The 16588-nt window shown below is 38.4% G+C and overlaps 1 protein-coding gene across 9 annotated transcripts in view; it reads right to left on the reverse strand.

The window, feature by feature from the left end:
* hdac4 (histone deacetylase 4) overlaps positions 1-16588 on the reverse strand; it is a 160178-nt gene that overhangs the window by 106577 nt on the left and 37013 nt on the right. For 8 of the 9 annotated variants that reach the window (XM_008113885.3, XM_008113920.3, XM_008113911.3 and 5 more), the window contains exon 3: positions 6783-6854. The exons of the other annotated variant lie outside the window; for it this stretch is intronic. In XM_008113885.3, the coding sequence (XP_008112092.1) occupies positions 6783-6854 (72 nt within the window). The remainder of the gene's footprint in view (positions 1-6782; positions 6855-16588) is intronic. 9 annotated transcript variants of the gene reach the window in all.

Below are 16588 nucleotides of genomic sequence, written 5' to 3' on the forward strand. Positions count from 1 at the left end.
AATAATAATAATAATAATATAAAAAACAACTTTGGGGGACTAAACAGGGTCTTACAAAGAGCTGCTTTCCCATTACAACTGATGTGTGGAAATGGGAGCTAGTAATAATAACAACAACTTTGGGCGGGATTCTCCTCTGTTGCTCCCTCGTGCATGCCGCCGGGTGAGTCTTCTCTGCCCTGGCCTGTGAAACTTCCCAAGGCCGAGCAAGCCTTCTTTTCTCCTCTCCCTCTCCTCTCTCTCGCTCCCTTGCACGTTCCACCAGGTGAGTCTTTTTTGCCCCAGCCTGGGAAGCCTCCCAAAGCTGAGAAGGCACTGGCGAGAGCAACGCACTGGCGTCCCTTCCTTCTCTCCCTCTCCTTCTCTTTCACCCTCTCTTCCAATGGCAGCATGCACTCCCAGTGCCGATTTTACCTACATGTCTCGCAGTCCTTACTTTAGGTCTCGTGGCCCACTGTGTTAAAAGGAGCTACTATTATATGTATTACAATGTATCCACAATTTTGGCTATAACCAACATGTAAAAGACAATTTATTTTAATTCTACAGTGTTCTGTCCAAACATTCAAAAGTCTTTGACCCATGAATCTGGAAGAAAGCTTTAAGGAATAGCCACACTGCATAATTAAAGCAGTTTGACTCCACTTTACCTGCCATGGTTCAATGCTATCTAATTCTGGGATTTTGTAATTTTGAGAAATATTTATCCTTCCCTGTCAAACAACTCTGGTTCTCACATCCAGATCAAACATTATTCCCTGGATGTCTACAGTGGCATCACTGGTTATGAAATAGCTTACTGAAAGCATATTTGAAAAAGGAGGTTATATAACTCTCCACTTACAAAAAGGTCTGAAATTACAACTCACACAAAATTTGGTCAACATAACAAGTTGTGAAATTTCATAAACCCTTTATAAATTATCTCACCATTTTTTCTAGCTTCACTTAACAACTATTGCCTAAAAGCCTTTGTGATATAAGCCATTTTATTCTACTGGACATTGTATAACTGCTTTGAACTGATCTGGGTTCCCTCCTTTTGCTTCAGAGCTGCTGTGTTTTGTATCTGTATTTTCCCCCATAATCTAAACATATTTTGATGTTAGAATTTTGGTGCGATTTCTTTTAAAACATTTGTGACAACGTATTTTTAAAGAAGGTTACAAATACTTAAAATATGTTAATAAGAACAGAAATGTTTAAAATACATTGATCAGCAATGTGAAGGGAAATACACTCTGCTTTATCTTTTATGTACAGTATTTGATTAAAAGTTTATTATATTGTATGGTTTTATTCATATTAATCAAATGAAGCAGAAATTATTTCCCTTATCATATTACTGGGGAAAAAAACTATACAATTCTCAAAAATAATGATACTATTGGGAAATATGCAGAACACTCTTCCCTTTAATGTTAGATGAGTAACTACATATTGTCTTTACAATATTTATAGAATTAAGAAGCACAGCAATCCCAATCTTCCTCTATTCCAGGGGTTCTCAACCTGTGGGTCCCCAGATGTTTTGGCCTTCAACTCCTAGAAATCTTAACAGCTGGTAAACGGGCTGGGATTTCTGAGAGTTGTAGGCCAAAACTTCTGGGGACCCACAGGTTGAGAACCACTGCTTTATTCAATACTTTTCTATTTAAGAATCCAAGTACAGTAGAGTCTCACTTATCCAACATAAACGGGCCGGCAGAATGTTGGATAAGCAAATATGTTGGATAATAAGGAGAGATTAAGAAAAAGCCTATTAAACATCAAAATAGGTTATGATTTTACAAATTAAGCACCAAAACGTCATGTTATATAACAAATTTGACAGAAAAAGTAGTTCATTACACATTAATGCTATGTAGTAATTACTGTATTTACGAATTTAGCACCAAAATATGACGATATATTGAAAACATTGACTACAAAAATGCGTTGGATAATCCAGAACGTTGGATAAGCGAGTGTTGGATAAGTGAGACTCTACTGTATGTCTCTTTCACATACATGAACACAGATTCTTTTCTATTCTGCTGTATAACCGATTCCTTGATTTTCTCCTTGCTTGGGTTCAAGGAGATCTTTTCAAGTGTTTTGGTTTTTTTACAACTCATCTCCTTCTTCCCTCTTCCACAGGCAACACAAATAAGCAAGATACAGAGTGCCCTTGAATGCACATTGAACCCAATCTGTTTTACCTAGCAGGACTCCATGAAATTTGTGTTACCTATCAAGACTCAGCATAAAGTTCTTCAGGTTTTACAAACAAAAACGATTCCCTGTGTTCCCTCAGCTCTTTTCATTCTAGCAGTCTTAATATAGCAATTTATCATATGGTGAAATACAGCAAGATTTGACTCAGCAGGCTACCAAGAAGGAAAGTAAGAAGGAGCTGAACAAGTTAAAAGTGCAAATAGCTGGGGATCACAGGATGTCATGCCTGCATGGAAAAGTGTATTTCCATGCTTACAGATGTGTTCCATAAAGCACTTTTGTATCTTAATGGAAGGTTACTCCAGAGGGTATATTCATTCGTTTTTCTTAAATGACAATGAACAAATGAATCAAGATACTCCAGCTCATAACAGATCTACATTTTATTAGGATATCTACACAATACGGTCACCGGTATAGGAATTCTCAAATTTGTAATGATACAGTCAGCCCTCACTAAACCAATTCCAGGATTCCAAAGGATGGAGTCACTGTAGTTAAAGTGGCATAAATACCCCAAAAACACTCTTAAAAGTATGATCTGAGCCTTAATAAAACTTCAGATTCTATCATTTTTATCTTTTCTGAATTGTGTATATTGGACATTGTAGGTGACACCCCTTGCTTCTTTATCAGCCCATATTCAAAAGCTAGCATAACATGCATAGCATTCATTTATTTAAAAAAGCTCTAACCTAAGCTCTTCACAATATAGACTAAGGGTGCATCTATACTGTATTAATGCGGTTTGACACTGGTTTAACTGCCATGGCTCAATGCTACGGAATCCTGGGAGTTGCAGTTTAATGAGGCACCAGCACTAATTGGCAGTTAAGGCTAAAGGATTTATAAAACTACAGCATCCATGATTCCATAGCCTTCAGTCATAGCAGTTAACGTGTGTTCAATTGATACAATATTTTAGTTTAATTGAGACTAGCAATTGTATCTGGGCCAAATAGACAGAATGTTTCGATAAATATTTCCTATCACTGGTTGGATAATTCTATGCAATGTATCTATATAGTATAAGAAGATGGAAAAATAAAAATATCACGGGCAAACTGAGATCTGGCAGTGTTGCTCTGCTCTGCACCATCCATCGGTTCTTTGTCATACAGAGAAAATTGTATTTTATCTTTATAGATCTTAAGTCTGGCTTCAACTGAATCTCCAGGGTGTCTTTGGGAAAAATCAGAAACAGCATCAATCAACCTCTATCTAAATGATCATTCTTCTAAACTTGCTAGCTTCAGAATATCATTTCCCTAAATGACCCAGTTCAAACGTTCTCCTTTTACTTTGTAACTGATAATGCTATGCTATGTTGCAGATCTAGGCTGGATTTAGAAGATTTGATGAATATATTATTAAAATTATTTTAAAGTTGAATAGGTTATTACTAATGAGAAAAATAAAGTGATTTTTTTTTAAAAAAAAACTATTGAAAATAAGCAAGGGAAACAACTAAATGTCATTTAGCCTATTTGTAAATGATCAACATTTCTTCTACTAAATGTAATGACTACAAATATAAGACCAACTGAATGGTCAATAGGTCAGATCTTTTTGACTGATCAAAATACTGACTCTTGATCTCTTAAAACTCAAAGTAAAGTCAAAAACTTAGGGCTGTCTTTCCAGAATAAATGGAACTTTTGTTATTGTATTTTTTAGAAAGAAGGTTAATCTTTCAGTAGAAAAATGCAAAAAATCTAAATCCAGATGCTAGTTTTAAACAGAGCAAACCCAGTATAAATATGTACACAATACAAAAACACGGGCTTTTATTGTGTTGTTACCCCCAGTATTGGATCATTTTTAAACGTCTTATAGGCTAACTAGTTGTGCCCGGCCACATGTTGCTGTGGTGAAGTTTGGTGGTATGGGAAATAAAGTATTGAGGATTTGTTGGTAGTTAAGGTAAAGGTTTTCCCCTGACATTAAGTCTAGTCGTGTCCGAGTCTGGGGGTTGGTGCTTATCTCCATTTCTAAGCCAAAGAGCTGGCGTTGTCTGTAGACTCCTCCAAGGTCATGTGGCATGACTGCATGGAATGATGTTACCTTCCCGCTAGAGAAGTACCTATTGATCTACTCATATTTGCATGTTTTTGAACTTCTGGGTTTGCAGAAGCTGGAGCTAACAGTGGGGGCTTACTCCACTCCCCCAATTCAAACCTGCGACCTTTCGGTCCAGAAGTTCAGCAGCTCAGAGCTGTAACACGCTGTGCTATCAGGGGATATTATTTCCTAAAGGTTGTGAATATGCAATATTTCTGGTCTTTTTTTTCTGTTGGAGGCAAGTATGAATGCTGCAATTAGACAAAATGATTAGCATGTAATGGCCTTGCAGCTTTAAAGCTTGTCTGCTTCCTCCCTGAGGGAAGTTTTTGTTGGGATGTGTTAGCTGGTCCTGATTGTTTCCTGTCTGGAATTCCCCTGTTTTCAGAGTGTTGTTCTTTAGTTAGTGTTCTGATTTTAGAGATTGTGTTGTTCTGTTTTATTATACCACAGGAATTTTTATATATTCTGATTTTAGTGTTTAATAATAATAATAATAATAATAATAATAATAATAATAATAATGCTTTGCTTGGCACTCTGCACATGGTCTGGAGTCCCTGTGATGCAGTATGAATATCAATATACATCTATACACACACACACATATATATATACATACATACATAAACCAAATATTGTTAATGGCCCTCCCCATTGTGGTCCTGGGCATTCTGCACATGGTCAGAGTAGACATTCCCAAACCCCTCTCCTTCTATCTAGCATCTCTCTTTTCCCCAGCATCCTTTCTCTCAGCCAGGAGGGTCCTCCTCCTTCCTCCTGCCTTGCTTGGCACTCTGCACATGTTCAAGGGTGCCCTCTCTCCTTTCCCTCCTCCCTCCCTCTCTCCCCGGCTTTGCGCCGCAAAGGCGGTTAAGGGAGGATGAGCCAGGCTCTCTCCTCCTCAGTTGCAGATCCGCTCCCTTCTGTTCCCGGAGGCAGACACAGCCTCATCTTTGATGGGAACATGAAGGTGAAGAAGGGGAGCAGCGTGGGCCCAGGAGGCATGGGGGGGGGGGGGGCGGCGGCGGCACCCTCCTCCGCCTCCTTCTCCTCCTCGGCAGCCTCCTCCTCCTTGGCCCTGTGCAGCGAGGAGGAGCTCCTGTGCAAGGCCAGCCTCGAGGATGTCTTGTGGCTCCCCAAGATCACCTGTGGTAAGGAACAACACGCTTCCAAGATGGTGGCGGTTGGAAAAGAGGAGTGTGCGGGAGCGACCGTTAAGAGGAGGAGTGGGTGTTGTTGTGGCCGCGCGCGAGATCGCTTTTTGCGGAGGAGGAGACGGATTGTTTGGTTTTTTTGGTACTTTTAGACGCAGATTATTTGGAGTGGGGAAAAAAGTTTTGAGGAAACGTTGAGGGCCGCTGGATGAGTGAATAGGGCGCATTGTGTTGGGGATGGTGGGCAAGCTGGCGGGGGTGTCGTTGGTGGGAAAAAGGGACCGCGCAACAGCAATCGTTGAGGGGAGGGGTGAGGGTTTTTCTGTCTGCGTGAGGGGTCCCAGTTGGCGCAGGCGCAGATGGCTTGTTCTTTTTTCTTTTTTTAGTTGTGTAGTCCCTGTGGAGGTTTGTGATGTGTAATTATGTTGTAGGAACCTAGAGGCAAGGATGGTGGATTGTGTTGCCAAATTTCCAGGTTCTGGGGTTTGTACTTTTGTTGTTTACTCCTAGGCGGCAATTTCATTACTCTTTTATATATATATATAGATTAATTAATCGGAATTACATATTAAATGATTTACATTTATTTTTTATTTTTAGGTGCCTCAATTTTCATTATTGGGCAAGGGAAAGTTGGAATAAAAACTAAATAAATGTAAAACAAATGTTCTGCAACAACTGATTGTGAAGGCCTGCCAGAGTAAAAATGTATCTCCCTACTAGAGAAATGATAGCAGAGAAATAGCCAACCCTAAACCCCTCAGGAGTGAGTTCAATGTCTTTCTCTATCAAAAAAGCAACAAGACAACATATTGTTAATAAATGAAAACAAGAGCTATTTGGTACTGAGAGACCCCTAACAACTGTCAGTGAGAAAAGAAACCAAAACAAAACTTCAACAGTCAACATTTATATGGAATAATTATAATAATATACACTTGTTATTATTTTGCGTGCCATTTTCAAATCCTTTTCTATTGTCACTGTTAATCTCATTTTTCTCTCTATCAGTCCCCATAAAATATTTCATATATTCATGGTATGATTTATTAGAAAGTTTTTTAACTGTCCTGATATCATAACAATAAAGAATTACAGTATCTAGAACATTTGAAGGAAGAAATAAAATACATGATATCACTGAAATATTCCAAAAGCAGAAAGATGCGAACTTCCTATCACTTTAGTACAAAGGTAGGAAAACTCTGCCTCTTCAGATGTCTTGGCCAACAACTCCAAAACGTCCAAAAAGCCAAAGGTTCCCCACTGCTCTTTTTTGATGCAAATACTAGAAGTCATTCTTACACATGACATGATAAGCAGACAACTAAACACTTTGTCTCATACCTGAACTTGGCATATGATTTACTCTGGTTGGATTTAGCAGTTCTACCGGCTGGTCCCTGCCAGAAAGTCCATCTGGATAAGAAAAAACAATAACAATAAACCAACCCAATGTCAATAGGTCCATCGCATTAAAGCTCATCAGAGGTTCTGATGAACCAGACAACTCAAAAGCAAACTAAAAAGGCAATTAAACCGTGTTACTCAACAGAAGATTAACCTTCACCTGTAAGTATACTTTTAACAGAGTACATACTTTATTTATATCTGAAATCAGGTGAATTGTGAGAATTTCATTGCTTTTGTATGGAATGTTTTTGACATAGCTTAGATCTTACACAAAAACACAAATAATTGTTAATGTGGAGTTACATAACCTATGCGAGATACAAAAAGGAACAAGGCATGGATATCCACTATCACTGCTAAACATCTTAGCACTTGAAGTCCTTATAGAAAGGTAAGGATAAGAAAGAATAATACAAATTAAGCACATTTGTTGACAGTTTGGTGTTTAACTTGACAAAGCCATTTGAGAGTGCAAAAAACTGACTGAGATACTAATAAAATTTAGGTTTTGATAGGTTTTAAATTCAAGAAGCAAGACTGATATTGATGAAAAATATGAAGATGAAAGATCAAACAGAACAAATGGGGGAAAACTTTAGAAAAGAAGATGAAATATCTAGGCATGGCTATAACAAATTCAAATTGTATGTTATTTCAAAACAGAAGCATTAAGACATGGAATGAAAGTAAGAAGGGGCAATTTAAATCTGGAGCCCCCGGTGACTCAGTAGGTTAAACCCTTATGCCAGCAGAACTGCTGACCTGAAAGTTGCCAGTTGGATGAGCTCCTCTATCAGCTCCAGCTCCATGTGGGGACATGAGAGAAGCCTACCACAGGGATGTTAAAAACATCAAAACATCTGGGCACCCCCTAGGCACCAGAAGTGACCTGCAGTTTTTCAAGTCGCTCCTGACACACACACAAAATTAAATCTGTCTCTGCTGGAGGGAAATGTGGTAGTAAAGCATGTGGTAGTAAAGCATTGGTGGGCTTGCAAAAATGGAAAAAGGTACTCAGGCCATTTCATACTCAGCTACAGAGAATTTTAAGAATTATATAAAACTAAAACCTGTTTCCTTTTTCTTCAGTGTCTTAAGGATCAACTAGAAAGGACACACGGAAGAATATTTCAGTATATGATTTTTTTCATGTCAGGAGCTACATAAAAAATTGTAAGTCAGTGCTGGTGTGAGAGTATATGATCTATATATATAAAAGAGTAATGGCATCAGGGCAGCGGACAAAACAACAAAACTACAGGCCCCCCAACCTCGAAATTTGACAACACAACCCATCATTCATGGCTCTAGGTTGATACAACAAAAAGAAAAGAAAAATAAAGTCCTAATTACAGGGAGAGGAATAATAGTTTTTATCCAATTGCTGCCAGTTTGAAGGCTAAGCTCCACCCACTTGGTCTCCTAGCAACCTACTCAGCCCAGGGGACAGGCACAGTTAGGCCTCACTTAGGTCTCTTCCACAGATTATCAGATTTTAACTGGATTATATGGCAGTGTAGACTCAAGGCCCTTCCACACAGCTATATAACCCATTTATAATCTTATATTATCTGCTTTGAACTGGATTATCTTGAGTCCACACTGCCATATAATCCACTTCAGTGTGCATACTAAACATAAAGACAACCATACAACAGACATTCAATACCACCACTACCTCAACAATTTCTCACCAACACCACCAGACAACGCCACAGCAACGCGTGGCCGGGAACAGCTAGTAACAGTATATGATAACAGTATTATATTGCTCAGAAACTGAAGAGTGACTTACTCCCTATTAAAGATGACTGGTGATTAAAATTAAATTATTTCATGCAAACAGAATTGTCTATTTGGATTAAAAAATCATTAGTGGTGATTTTGAAAGATTGGAATCACCTCAGTGGGTTTTGACAATTACTATGACTTAAATGCACAGTCAATGTATAATTTTAAGACTTAAAATATAACTACAGAAAAGACAGCTGGAAATAATTCTCTTTTTCTCTTTTGGTTTGCTTGTTCAGGTCGATTTGTAGGTTATTTGGTACGTTTCTTTTTCTTTCTTATATCTACTTGGTAGTTTTTGTTATATGCTTTATTCAATTTTGTTATATGTAGATTTTAATCAACTAGATGCTATAAATGACATATGCTTTGATAACTTGAGTTTTAATCATGAAACCGGCTTAGACTATTAGTGTAGTCAACCTGAGTAATTAGTAAAAGAGAAAATCTTCAAAAACAAGACCAACCAGCTAGTAAAAGTAAGAATGTACAAAGATTACCTTAGGCAAGAAGAACGCAAGACTGTATTGATAATTATGATGTGCATAAAATCAATTATTACTGTTATGTATTCGTATCCTACTTTTACCTCTGAAGTTGAGATGCAATGTGGCTCAAAACAATAAAAAATACAATTTAACATTTTCAGCATATAAATATTGAAATAGGATTAAACATGCAAATTGTTCAATATCACTTAAAACACAAAACACAGTTAAAATACTTAAAATAGTATACGCTCTAAACTTTCTTCTTTAAAAGCCTGTCTGAAAAGAGGAGTTTTAGCCTGTTCCCGGAATGACAGCAGGGAGGGGGCCATTCTGTCTTCCCTGGAAAATGGGAATTTCAGAGTCAAGGGGCAGCCACCAAGCCAGAAGGTTCGCTCTCTTGTTCCCACCAACTGAGCTTGTCATGGAGAGAGAACCAAGAAAGCTTCTCCTGAAAATCTCAGGGCCCAGGCAGGACTGCACAGGGAGATGAAATCTGCGTAATTGCTTGGACCTGAACTGTATAGGATTTTATAGGTCATAACCAGCACTCAGAATTTGTCCAGAAACAAAATGGCAATCAGTGGAACTCCTGGGTACTGTGGAAACCTAGGCCTCCAGGTTCAACACAGAGTCCAGGAGTACCCCCAAACTGCAGACCTGTGTTTTCAAGGGGAATGTAACTCAATCTAGCATAGGCTGGATCCCTATTCCCTGATCTGCCTCCTGACTAACTAGAAGTATCTCTGTTCTTGGATTAAGCTTCAATTTGTTTGTACAAGGGCAAATCCTATACATTTTAGTGTAGCTAAAATATACAGTGTAGCTACAAATATACAGTGTTGTTAAAAATGGCTCCCATGGCTGCACAATAAATTGTGAAAAGGATTCAGAGCCTTGAATTCACCTACTGAGTCACCCAGTGAACCAAATGATAAAGGACTATGTGAATGACCGAGAAGCAATTTGGCTGCACAGACTCCAAGACAACACAAACAATTTTATTTCCAGGATAACCTAGAGAATGCCATCCTGTACATCTAGAACAAGGGTCCCCAAACTAAGGCCCATGGGTAGGATGCACCCCTCCAAGGTCATCTACCCAGCCCCTGCCCTAAACTTTAGGCTAAGGGTTGAACTCAATCTGAAATGACTTGAAGGCACACAACAGCAACAATCTTAATCAACCTGACTATTGCATCAACCAAAAGCAGGCCAATACTTTCCACTGAAATACTGGTGAGTTTATGTTGGTTAAAATAGTTCATTTGAAAGACTGTATTGTTCTTCCATGGGGTTTTTTTGGCACTACAAATAAAATGTGTGCAGTGTGCATAGGAATTCTGTTCATGTTGAGGACCTGTGATCTAGAACAATTCTATTACAGAACACCAACGCACAAGAAAAGTCAATATTATACTCTAAAGATACATGTAGACCAGACTATTTGTAGTATTGCAATGAGTGGCATCTTATGAACCAAAACAGGAAGTCTCAATGTAATAACTCACAGAGAGTATTTGGATCATGAACTGCATGTCAATGCACACATCATTTGTCAGTCATGTAGAAAGAAGACTGGTTGATAAGAAAATGACTTCAGTATTTTATTTGTATGAAAGAAAGAAAAAGCAGGATTACAGTTTTGTTTTACTTATGCTACATTACAAAAAAAGTTAGTTATGTTATAGTACTAGTAAAAAGTACTCTACTATGGTATTTATCTGCTGTTTACTGAAAAGAATGTACACCTCTGGCCAAAAATATGGCTCTCAACAGGCAAAACCAGAAACAAGTGATTGCATGTTGGTGGAAGAGACATAACAAAAGACAAAATAGATAATTATTGTTGAACAAACTAGAATTCAAGAAAACAACATGTACTCTCAACCATGCAGAATTTTTAAAAATTCCATGTTAATCTCATTTTGAGTAAAAGTGGGAATAGGGAAGAGAATCTTCCAGCAGCAATTTGAGACAGATTGATTTTAGCATGGACATGGTGATCAAACCACTTCTTTAGCTGCACCAATGGAATGAGAATAAAGCTATGCTATTGAGCACAATTATACAGCTGTAGGAACAATAAGGATAACAACAGGATACAGACGTTATGATTCTGGCCATATGTTTTCAAAGAGCTGTGATAAATGATAAATGACTTGCAAGTGGATACATTGGTAGTATTATAAAAGCAACATATCTGCAATGAGCCCCCTGTATCTGTATCTGCAGGTTCTGTACCTGTGGATGTAATAAGCAACTTCAAAAAATAAGGGGGAAAATCCAAAAAGCAAGCCTTGATTTTGCTGTGCAGTGAGCACTATGCTGGTGTGTAGGCATAACCTACTGTAACTTTTCACTGCTTCATAGATCCTCAGGTTCCCTGAAGCTAGGGGATCTACTAGTTTCACTATTTTATTCTGCCATGGATTTTATTGTCTGCGGTAGGACTCAGATTCAATTTCCCATGGATATAGAGAGAGCTACACATCCGGGGTATTTCTGCCTCTACTGAAATTTCTAAGGTATTACAAAATAATAAAATGCCCCATTATCGGAGGCAGGAGGAGATAATGAAGTATATTGCATGATGCTGAAACACCTAGAGCCAAAAATCATGATTGACCATTTGTTTGAAATAGTTATTTACAAACCATATATACTTATGTATAAGTTAACAATGTATAATTCAAGGGCCAAAATTATGGATATGACAGTGGATAAGTTGAAGGTTACTGCACAGTCATACTGACCCATAGATAAATCAACCCATATTTTTGGCATGATCTTTTGACTAAAATGTTGAGACCTTTTAATGAATATATAGGATATGCAATCCCGGTGCTCCCTCTATCAGCTCCAGCTCCATGCGGGGACGAGAGAACCCTCCCACAAGGATCAAAACATCAAAACATCCGGGCGTCCCCTGGGCAGCGTCCTTGCAGACGGCCAATCCTCTCACACCAGAAGCAACTTGCAGTTTCTCAAGTCGCTCCTGACACGAAGATAGTAGGCAAATAAAACATAAGCGCAGTGTTTAGAAATTCTCAGGTGATAACGTTGCACAAAAGCCTACTTTACAGCTCTAGTTTTTTGAATAACAAAACATGACCATGGGAGATTAAAATGCCTCATCTGCCTGGATACATGTTGAAGCAAGCTTTGTTTTTTATAATATTAACAAAACACAACAAAATCTGAAATTAGCACCAACAATTGCTTTTATTCTGCCAATAAAAAGGTGTAAAATACATCATATTATCTTTCAAAATTCAGTAGTTTTTTTAGCAGGTAAAATGTTATAATCCTAAAGGAAAAGAAAATGGGCCTGTTACGAGTCGCAGTCCTGAGTCTTATTTGAGATGTCTGCTTAAGTTGGTGTTTAAGGTGATCTTCAGAAATAATAACTTGTTGTCTAAAGGAAGAAATTGGGATGTATATTTTGGATTTTGTAATATCTTCCTGCATGGCCACAACACCTACTCCTGAATATACAGCAAAGGCAAAATTCATCATGTTACAACACTGAGGCATTTGGTTACTTCTGACAAGCATCACTGCATGAGAAAGACAAAACAGAGATTAATACAATACAACCCTAGTTTCACTATTTCACAGTCACAGAAAATGCTTGAGCAGGGCAGTGGTATTAATTCATACACACTGCTTTCATGAGAAAGCATTGCACAAGTTGAGTCTTCCTTTTCTAGAAATCCAAAAGATCGAAATTTGAAACTTTTTCTTGCTGATGCTGCTACCACCACACCTTTGAGGAAAGAGGGCTAGTTACACATCCAGTTCTTTATAATGCAGACATCAGAAGGGGGTGATTTCCAAGGTCCCTGCCTCATTGCACACTGCCATTTTCTAGGCAAACATAGGGCAGCCTGAAGTTTCCAACATTTCCAGAGCCCATGGCAGCCAAATCTATTTTGGACTTTTCTCTCTTCCAACATCTGCTTTTCACAGAGGCTTGGTGTGTGTGTGTTAAACTATTGGACCCAGAGTTCTCTTCCCCTATCCTATCCATTTTCATTGGCAAATTTCTGCTAGTGTGGGAGAGAGAACTCTTTGAGAAACCCTCAGTAGTTTCTGGGTCTATCACTAGCTATCTTTCTCACCTATGCCTCATTCACTATGCTTGGCCATTGCTGACCCCCACTTAGCTTCTAAGATGAGACATAATGTGGTGCCTTTTAGAGTATGTGACAATTTATTTCCAATGTCTCCCCCCAAAATGTAACAGAAAACTGAACTCAATATCAAATACATTTACTGCTTAGTTACTTTCCATGACTTAAACCTCTTCCATTTGTAGAAAGCAGAAAAAGAAATGAGAAAAAGAATCTAGACCGATCCAGTGTGGCAACAGCTGCAGGGTGTTTGTCCACCACAAAACTCTACCAGAATTGCCAGCTGTTCTTCTGACATCTGTCTATGTGGGCACTGCTCATTTGGTGGACATGCCTTTTTTGTGGAATGTTCTGAGAAGACACTACTGATTTGCCTTTCCTTTTCCTCCCTTTTTAAGAATGTAAATATCTAAAGTGACATTAAATCTTTACCAATGCCATTGCGTGTGAAGAAAGGAGGCAAGTATTTGTCTCACATGAGTTTTTTTTTACACTTTGTGAAAATGCATACCAAAAAATGAAAGGAAGCAAAGATGATCTTGATATTGTGGTCATGGCCAGAAGCCAGCAAAAGAGAACTAAAAAATGCAACAGTTCTATAGCACTAATAAACCAGTAGTAATCCTTCTCACTTCTGCCTTTGTGCCTGAAATGTCAACACTTTTTCTTCTTTCCCAACCATGCTATCAACTTCTACATTGCTCAATAAATAAGTAATTTTCACTAAATATACAAAGCACAGCACTACACAAAATGCATTTAATTTTATACTAAGCAGCTAAACAACTCACATCCCTTTGGACCATGGTTAATAATAAAACAATAAAACTTTATTTATATCCTGCCACCATCTCCCATGAGGACTCGGGACAGCTTATAAAATAGCACACAAAGATGTCCTACATCTATATATATAAATGAGTAATGGTGTCCTCCCCTCCCACTAAACAACAAAAGTACAAGCCCCAGAACCTAGAAATTTGGCAGCACAATCCACCATCCTTACCCCTAGGTTCTGACAACAAAAAGAAAAATAAAGTCCTAATTAGAGGGAGAGGAATAATTGTCTTTAGCCAATTGCTGCCAGTTAGAAGGCTAAGCTCCGCCCACTTGGTCTCCTAGCAACCTACTCAACCCAGGGGACAGGCACAGTTAGGCCTCACTTAGGCCTCTTCTACAGATTATCTAATTTGCACTGGATGATATGGCAGTGTAGACTCAAGGCCCTTCCACACAGCTATATAACCCATTTATAATCTTATATTATCTGCTTTGAACTGGATTATCTTGAGTCCACACTGCCATATAATCCACTTCAGTGTGCATGTTATTCAGCTGTGTAGAAGAAGCCTCATATAACCCAGTTCTAAGCAGATAATATAAGATTATAAATATACAGTAGAGTCTCACTTATCCAACATAAACACCCCGGCAGAACATTGGATAACTGAATATGTTGGATAATAAGAAGGGAGTCAGGAAAAGCCTATTAAACATCACATTCCCTCACGACCCTATCTGCTGCCAAACTGCCATCCATGTCTATGCCAGGCATCCTCAGAGATTAGGAGATCTGTTTGAAAACAGACAAGTGGGATGTTTATTTCTATCTCACCAATGATATCCAGGATGGGACAACTCTCTTTTTTATAATTTTTATTAAATATTTTTGCATACAGGTTTAAAATCGTGGGGTTCAAAAAAAAAAGGGGGGGGAAGTAGGGGGTAGGGTGGAGGGGGGTGGGGCTAGGCGAGGGGCCTATAGAAAAAAGGGGGAAGAAGAAAGGGAAAAGGGGAAGAAAAAAAACGAAGGGGGTGAGTTTGAGGGAGGGAGAGATAGGGGGACAGAGAGGGGTTCTGGGGGGTTGGTTGGGTCTTTAGATGGTAGAGAGTGGTCCCCTTGTGGTGTTGGTTCTTCCGTGTTGTAGGATGGCTGTCAATTTGGGTATTTGGGGGGGGGGGGTCATTTGTCTCATGAAGAGACATGTTGTATTGCTAGGTTTGGGTATTTCTGGTTATTCTTATGAAAATTCTTCGGGGTATGTCCGTCTTTTCCTTATGTACTCTTCAAATATTGACCAGTCTGTTTATTTTATTGGTTGTCCGTGGTGTTTCTTCATCAGGAAGGTTAGTCTGTCCATGGTCTTTATTTCCCATACTTTTAATAGCCATTGATTAATTGAAGGGATCTGGTTTGTTCTCCATAATTTGGCAAAGACAATCCTGGCTCCTATAACCAGATAGTTTAAAAAAAAATTCCTCATTTGTGTCCAATTTCAAATTTTTAAGGCTCAATAGGTATAGTTCTGGTCTCATATGTAGTTTTTTTCCCATTATTTTTACACATTCTTCATGGATTTTTTTTTTCAGTATTTCTTTGTTTCGGGACAGGACCACCACATGTGGTAGAATCTGCCCTCATTCACCTGGCACTTCCAACATTTTGTTTGAATATTTTTGTTGTAATGGCTTAATTTTTTCGGAGTGATGTACCATCTGTAAATCATTTTGTATTGATTTTCTTTTAGGTCGGTTGCATATGTGTGTTTTATATTTTTCTTCCAGATTGATTCCCTTTCCTCATATCTTATAGGTCTTCCTATATCTCTGGCCCATTGCACCATGCTTTCCTTAATGTGTTCTTCTTCGGTATTCCACTCCAGAAGTTTCTTATATATCTTTGTAATTAATTTGTTTTCGGACTCTAGAATTTTATCCCATTCTGAGTCTTTCTTCATGAAGCCTTCTTGTTTATCCTTAATGTACTGTTCCTTTATTTGCCTGTAGTGGATCCATGATAGGTGTCTGAATGATTTCAATACTTCTTCTTGTGTTTTTAGGACATATTCATTTTCTTGACTTGTAAGGACATCTCTGTATGTGGGCCAGTTTATGTTGCTTTGGATACTCTTCTGAGTTATTGCTAGTGGCAATAGCCACATTGGGGTTTTGGTGAACATTCTTATTTTGTATTTCTCCCATATCTTATTTAGTGAAGTTCTTATTATGTGGTTTCTGAATATTTTCTTATCATTTTTGTCTGCTTTGTGCCAAATATATAAGTGCCAGCCGGCTTTTAGGTCGAAACCTTCTAGATTTAAGATTTTCTTGTTTTTTAGAAATAGCCAATCTTTGATCCAAGTTAAGGCACAAGATTCATAATATAGACGAAGATCGGGGAGGTTCATCCCCCCTCTTGTTTTGTCATCAGTCAGGTGTATGTATTTTATTCTCGGTTTTCGACCTTGCCAAATAAATTTGGAGATGTCCCTTTGCCATTCTAGGAGGGGTTTCTGTGAACGGAGAATTGGGAGGTTTTGGAAGA

Source organism: Anolis carolinensis, chromosome 1 (assembly GCF_035594765.1).
Source record: "Anolis carolinensis isolate JA03-04 chromosome 1, rAnoCar3.1.pri, whole genome shotgun sequence".
NCBI classification, from domain to species: Eukaryota; Metazoa; Chordata; class Lepidosauria; order Squamata; family Dactyloidae; genus Anolis; species Anolis carolinensis.